The sequence below is a fragment of the Musca domestica genome, unplaced genomic scaffold (assembly GCF_030504385.1).
Source record: "Musca domestica strain aabys unplaced genomic scaffold, Musca_domestica.polishedcontigs.V.1.1 2, whole genome shotgun sequence".
NCBI classification, from domain to species: Eukaryota; Metazoa; Arthropoda; class Insecta; order Diptera; family Muscidae; genus Musca; species Musca domestica.
In genome coordinates, this window is record NW_026712249.1 from 19,127,798 (window position 1) to 19,135,087 (window position 7,290).

General features: G+C 33.8%; 1 protein-coding gene across 1 annotated transcript in view; it reads right to left on the reverse strand.

The window, feature by feature from the left end:
- The window catches only part of LOC101890974 (5-hydroxytryptamine receptor 1-like), a 162,441-nt gene extending 156,072 nt beyond the window's left edge, over positions 1-6,369 (reverse strand). The window contains exons 1-2 of the mRNA XM_059121908.1: positions 5,842-6,369; positions 1,248-2,299 (exon numbers count right to left, since the gene is read on the reverse strand). Of these exons, the coding sequence (XP_058977891.1) occupies positions 1,248-1,896 (649 nt within the window). The 5' untranslated portion in view covers positions 1,897-2,299; positions 5,842-6,369. The remainder of the gene's footprint in view (positions 1-1,247; positions 2,300-5,841) is intronic.
- Between the last annotated feature and the right edge of the window lie 921 nt (positions 6,370-7,290).

Here is a 7,290-nt window from a genome sequence, read left to right on the forward strand (position 1 = left end):
TTGTCTATGCCCAGGTCCAGGTCTTCGTATATGCCCCATATACCACCAGTACCTTCCTATATTCGGTATTTTGACGATTTTAGGTACAATACTCACCGAAATTGTTTGAAATGTCGTATTTGAAGTTCGTAATAGATGCTACAGCCTATGAAAGACAATTGTCTATGCTGGTCCAAGTCTTCGCACAGCTCCGATATAACGGTAACTTCGTATATACGATATTTTGATGATTTTAGCTACATTATTCACCGTTTATTTCAAGTTTCGAATTTGAATATGGTAATGGCTTATGACAAACAATGCCTATGTAGGTCCACGTCGTATAGACACCAACATAACGGCTATTTTCGGTATTTTTAAAATTTTAACAGAATTTTTTAAGGATTTTATTTCCAAATTCGTTGCAAAATGGTGGGAGGGTATTTAAAGTTTGGCCCGGCCGAACTTACTGCTTTTTAACTTGTTTTGAAAACAATTTAAAGGTTAAATAAATTCAAATGCATTTAAATGCCACACCCTCCCTGACTTGATTAGGAAAATTTGCTGCAAAATCATGTTATCTACCAAATCCGACAAATGCTGGACCAGTTATTCCGATAGTATTAAAGCGCCTACAACTAAAGGCCTTTGTATCAAAATATTCCCGGAATAAATTAACTAAATTATGCAGTGAAGAAATTTCACTCACTCCCACGCCCCCGACCCCCGAAGGGGATGGGAAGTAAATGCTGGATCCTATTCGGATATAATAAAATTATTCACAGAGATTATTAGAGTAAACAGGATTAGCAGAAGCCCGCATAGAATATGAGCACAATAGGATTTTACGTTAGTGTGGGTGTGTGTGTAAATGTGTGTGTCTGTGTTTTTCTTTGCTTATGTGTCATAAATTTATGTTTATCATGATTTATGGACTTCGTTTGACTTTATTGTTGTTGTTATTTTCCATTTCACTGATTCTGTTTCATGTCGGCGATTGTGTGTGTGTCTATTTTCTCTCCCTCTCTTGTTTTGCCATTGTTTGTGTGGACTTGAGGCCACAAGTTTATATCTACAATATCCTTTTCTTTTCTCTTTGTTGTTGTTGTTGTTTATGCACAACTTAAGATAGGTTTTTTCTACTTTTATTTCATTTCCACAGCATCTATTCTTAGTATAAAACGTATGTGTGTATGTATATGTGTTTTTTGTAAGTTGTATTCGTTAAAGAAAAGAAGTAGAAAAAAAAATAAGTTTTCCATACTCACCCTGGGCAAACTGTATAAATTTACACACCAATTCACCGAATATGAAATGCCTCAAATAGGTACCCACCAACGTTATGGGCATACACAGAACACCCAACAGCATATCGGATATGGCCAAATTGGCCAGAAACACATTGGTTATGGTACGCATCCGTCGATTCTGGAACAGCGTTGAGGCCACCAGCAAATTGCCAACTATTGCAAAGATGAATATGATGCTGTAGCAGGGTATTAACCAAATGGGTATTTCCGTGCCGCTGCTACGTGGACGTTTCTCAGTCCGCAGCGTTCGATTGGTTAGCAGGAGAAGGTTGGTGGTGTCGTTGCTGGAAAATTGTAATAATGTAGCATTATCGCCTTGCGAGTGCATAAATGGTAGAGTAGACGATGATGGCGATGATGATGCGGAACCAAATGTTGAAGGGTAGTAGGAGGCGGAGGAGTTGGCCATAATCGTTGAATTGCTATTATTTAAGCTATCCATTATATCCCAGGATTGTTCCAGACTCATACCCGTCGCTGGCGTTTCTCTGCCACTGGCCGCCATCGTTTCATTGACCGTCAAAGCCAATGAAATGATGTGATTTGTAACATTGTGAACTGTAAAGTAATTGATTAAATCACTGTATTCTTGATTGGTTATGGTCATAGTGATAACGATATTTGTTGTTGCTGCTATTTATTTGGTTTTTCTTGATTTCACTTTGACTTCCTTTCGTTGCTTTAAATTTGATTCTCTTCCTCAGACATTTGCAATTCTTTGAATCATCGCATTGATTTCACTTCGTTGAGTATATCTTTGAGTACGAATCTCATTTTATTTTTGCTGTTGTTGTTTTTTTTTTCGCTTTTCAGTGCTTTCGGAACGTGCTTGGACTGTTTTATAGATTTCTTTTGATTTTTCATTCATGTCATTGCGAGATCCTTGAGCAAATCTTTTTTTTTATTTTATTATTCTCTTTTCAAGAAGATTTTGGTATGAAAGTTTTTTTTTAATCCGGTTTTTAGTTATGTGTCGAAGTTTTCATTGAAATATTTTTAGTTGGAATTTGCTAATGAAAAAAAAAAATACAAAAGATATGTGGTGAGAATTTAAATGTTTTGGAGGAAATGTTGTGTGTATGTCGTTATGCCTATTCCCCCACCCTCCACCGCTACATTGTAAAGAGTGTGTGATATGATAACTTTATCCTTTCAAATATCCTTTAAGATAATGGTTGTTAAAAAAATGTATTGTAAACAAGGAAAAAAATTAAGTACGTTCGGGCCGAACTTTGAATACCCTCCACCTTTGGGTAAAGACAACATTTTTATATAAAAGTAACTGAATTCAAACTTTTAACTATAAATACCAGATCGTTTCGATAATGTTTAATAGCATTATATTATTTCAAAAACAAAAAACAATTAAAAAAAAAAACAAGTAAAGTTCGGCCGGGCCGAACTTTGAATACCCTCTACCATTTAAGACGAATTTGGCAATTTTCAAAAACAATAAAAATTCTGTTAAAATTAATAAAAAAAAAAAATACTAAAGAAAGTCTTAAATTCGGGCGGGGCCGACTTTATGATACCCTACACCACTTTGCTAACTAAGTAGAGTTCCACATAACAATTAAAAGTTTTTATGGGAGAATTCAATCATACACGCTATGATTATAATTATAATTTAAAGTTCAAAGGACTAAATATGCCGAAGCATTTGTATCTTTAAAATTCGGACTTGTATTGCCCATTTGGTGCACAGTTAATTTGAAATCTGATAAAAATATATATGGGAGCTATATCCAAATCGAAACCGATCTCGATAAAATTTAACAAAGATATTTCTGAGCTGTATTTGATATATTTCCCTGAATATCGTTGTTACGGAGTGCATATTGCGGCTGTGGGTAATAAATATAACAAATCGGATCGGACAGTATATATGGAAGTTATTTCTATATCTGAACCGATCTACACCAAATTTTACATACTAGCTTCTAAACTCAATTCGGTCGTAAGTGCCAAATTTCATACCATTACGACAAATATTTCATTTTCAACATTTGGTGGACTATAAAACTGAAATCGGATAAAGATATACATGGAAGCTATATCCAGATCTTGATAAAATTTAAGAAAAGTTTTTTTGGTACCAAACATCATTGTTGTATAGTGAATATTATAGCTATGTCGAATTATTACACATATGGCTCACAGTAAAATGGAAATTCGTCCTTAGGCAAAAGAAATGATTTGTAGAAAATATCATCGGACAATTAATGCGACCGGTATTATACCCTCCACCATGGGTAGGAGGTTATATTAACTTTGTCATTCCGTTTGTAACACCTCTAAATATTCGTCGTAGACCCCATAAAGTATATATATTCATAATCAGCATAAAATTCTAAGACGATTTAGCGATGTCCGTCTGTCTGTCTGTTGAAATCACGATAGAGCCCACATTATTTGACGTAGACCTTTGAAATTTGGCACAAGTGTGTGTATTGTCCCTAGGATGTGTGTGTATTGTCCCTAGTATTGAAAATGAGATATATCGGTCCACGTTCTGGTATAGTCCCCATATAACGGTACCTCCCGATATTCGGTATTTTGATGATTTATGCCACATTTTTTCACGGATTTATCTGAAAATTGGTATTTGTAGGTCATGACGGGTCCCTGAGCGTGTGGCAAAACATTGCATGTATAGGTCCACGTTTTGATATAGCCCCCATATAACGGTACCTACCGATATTCGGTATTTTGATGATTTATGCCACATTTTTTCACGGATTTGTCTGAAAATTGGTATTTGTAGGTCATGACGGGTCCCTGAGCGTGTGGCAAAACATTGCATGTATAGGTCCACGTTTTGGTATAGCCCCCATATAACGGTACCCACCGATATTCGGTATTTTGATGATTTATGCCACATTTTTTCACGGATTTGTCTGAAAATTGGTATTTGTAGGTCACAACGGGTCCCTGAGCGTGTGGCGAAACATTGTAATTATAGGTGCACGTGTTGGTGTAGCCCCTACATAACGGTACCTCCCGATATTCGCATTTTAATGTTTTTTGCCACATTTTTTCTAATGTTCTTTTACCCTAGGGTGGAGGGTATTAAAAGTTTGGCCCGGCCGAACTTAATGTTTTTTTACTTGTCTTTACAAAAATGGACAGACTAACGGACGGACATGCATAAACTGGCTCAGAATGTGGATCGGACCATAAATACGGCCTGTAGCGTGATTACAAATTAACATGGTCAGACGGACGGATTTGTCACGAATAGACAATTATCTGTCACGCATAGACAATTTTCTGTCACAAGTAGTAGTACCTATTACGAAGGGAAAATACGAAATTTAAAAAATAGAAAAATACCGTCTTTAGAGAGTTACCGAAGACCTCTGTCACAGGTTGTAATACTCGTTGCAAAGTGCAAATACGAAATTTGAAGCCATTCCGGTGAATAGTGTAGCCAAGTTCATCAAAATATAATATAGAGACGTACCAATTAAGGGGGCTATGCGAAGACATAGACCAGAATAGACAATTTTCTGTTACAGGCTGTAGTATCTGGCTGTAGTACCCATTACGAAGTGCAAATACGAAATTTGACTATTATATTTCGGTAAATAATGTCACTGAAATCATCGAAATACCGAATATAGGGAGGTTCCGAGACATGGACCTTCATTGAAAATTTTCTCTCACAAGCTGTAGTAGCTTTTAGGAACTTTAAATACGAAATTTTAAACAGTTCAAGTGAATAAAATCGCGAAAATCATCAAAATACCGAATACAAGTAGGTACAGTTATATGGGAGCTATACCTAAACATGTCCTAGGTAACCCATATTTAATAACAAAAGTCCTGCAGACTAAGCACACATTTGAGTAAAATTTTACTAACCAACCTCCATACTATGGTGGAAGGTATAAAAAAGGAACAAAAAGACCCCTTTGTTTGAATCGATTAAGGGTTAAAATATTCGACCAAAATATTTCTCGTATTTTATCAACAATTTTGCCGAAGACTCTGTATTCATAAAATGTTCTGATTCCAAGGGATATTAATCCGAAAATTTCCAAAAGTATGGAGGAGGGGGGAAGTAACTTTTCGATGTCAATGGGTTTGGTGTAGAACCCATATAACCCCTATTTTCGTTATTTTGGTGATTCAAAGCAGAAATGTTTAAAATTTGGCATTTGAAGTTCGTAATGGATACTACAGCCTATGACAAAAAAATTGTTCGTGCAGGTCTACGCCTTCCATGAATATAACGGCACCTCGCGATATTCGGTATTTTGATTATTTTTGCTACATTATTCACCGATTTTTTCAAGTTTCGCTTTTGCATATTGTAATGGCTTAAACAGAAGTTGCCTATGCAGGTCCACGTCGTCGTATAGACCCTAATATAACGGCTACATTCATTATTTTTAAAATTTCAACAGAATTTTTAACGGATTTTATTTTTTTGAAAATTCTCAAATTCTTTTCAGAGGTGTTGGAGGGTATTCGAAATACGGTCCGACCGAACTGACAGCTTTTTTACTTGTCTTATATAAGAAGGTTTGAAATCCCCAAAAATAAATACCTAGGATTTTACCAAGACGGAAGAATTATGGTTTAGGGTATCACATGGTTGGCTTGACCCTCCTAAAGCCGTACCTTACTTGTTTTCACATTGTTTTAGTTCATTTTTGATTTTGTTTGAAGAACAGTGTTGCCAACTTGCAAACTAGACGTGGTTGTTATTTTAAATTTATTCTCTTTTGCACAGATATTAGCCGAGTTTGGATAATAGTTTCGATACGATTAGATTCCAATATTACAGTTTTCTTGTTTAATATTTTGAAATGTTGAACTTTCTACCTTAAAAACACTTGTTTTAATTTTTGACAAATTTTTAATGTTAATTATTTTTCCTTTTCATTTCTCACATATTTTTGAGGTTATCACTATTTTGTCATTTCCCATAATGAAATTATACCGAGGTGAGAAGATCCACTTCTTTTGCACTTATTGTTGTATATTATTTTGCTTTTCAAACTTTATCCCCGGTCATGATAAATCCAATCACAAAAAGGCAATATTCTCCAAGATTATTTTTTATAAGCCTCCATTTTATAATATATTAATTTTTATTAAATTTATTTTTTATTTTTTATTTATTTATTTACTTATTTTTTTTTAATTTGTGTACCCAATAATTTTAAGCTTGTTTATCCAAGAATAAGTGTGGGAAGAACATAATCTTCTTAATTAATTTTTCAGTGGATTATTTATCATTTTTTATTTATTTTTTTATTTTTTTTTTATTGTATGTATATTATTTTATTCACATTTTCTCATTTTTATTTTTTCAGAATTATAATTTTATTTTATTTTGCAACTCCACTTAATTATATTTTCGTTGTTTGATATTTTTGATTGCATTGCAATTTATGTAACAGTAAATAAACCATTTTATGTATTATTCCATATTCTTAACTGTTATTTATTTATTTTGTTTTTTTTTATTTTTTAATTTTTTATTAATTATTTTTTTATTCACTTTGTTTTTATTTTTAATTTTTCTCATTAATTTTTATTAATTTTGTAAATTTTGATTTTTTCTTAATTTTCTTTGATTTCTTTATTTATTTTTTTTAAACAATATCACATCTTGTGTTGTCAAAAACTCTATTCAAAAATTCACTTTCAAACACACATCCGTTACACCATGTTTGATTCGAATCGAAATTTGTTGCCCATTAATTAGTTTCCATGATGATGAATGTGTTGCTCATTTATGTTGTTTTCCATTTTCATATGTTTTGTTTTTCCATTTGCCCATTCATTGACATTTCTTTCCCACAGCACTGACAGAGATTTGTGTTTTGTTATTATAGCCCCCGATGTATGCTTGTTAACAATACGACGCACTGCCTTAAACTAGCAGCGTCCTTTGTTGGCCAATATCAAAACATATTATCTTTCTACCAAAAAAAAGGAAAAGAATGGTCTACTGCAGTTGAAACTCACCACACAACACATGCGCCGC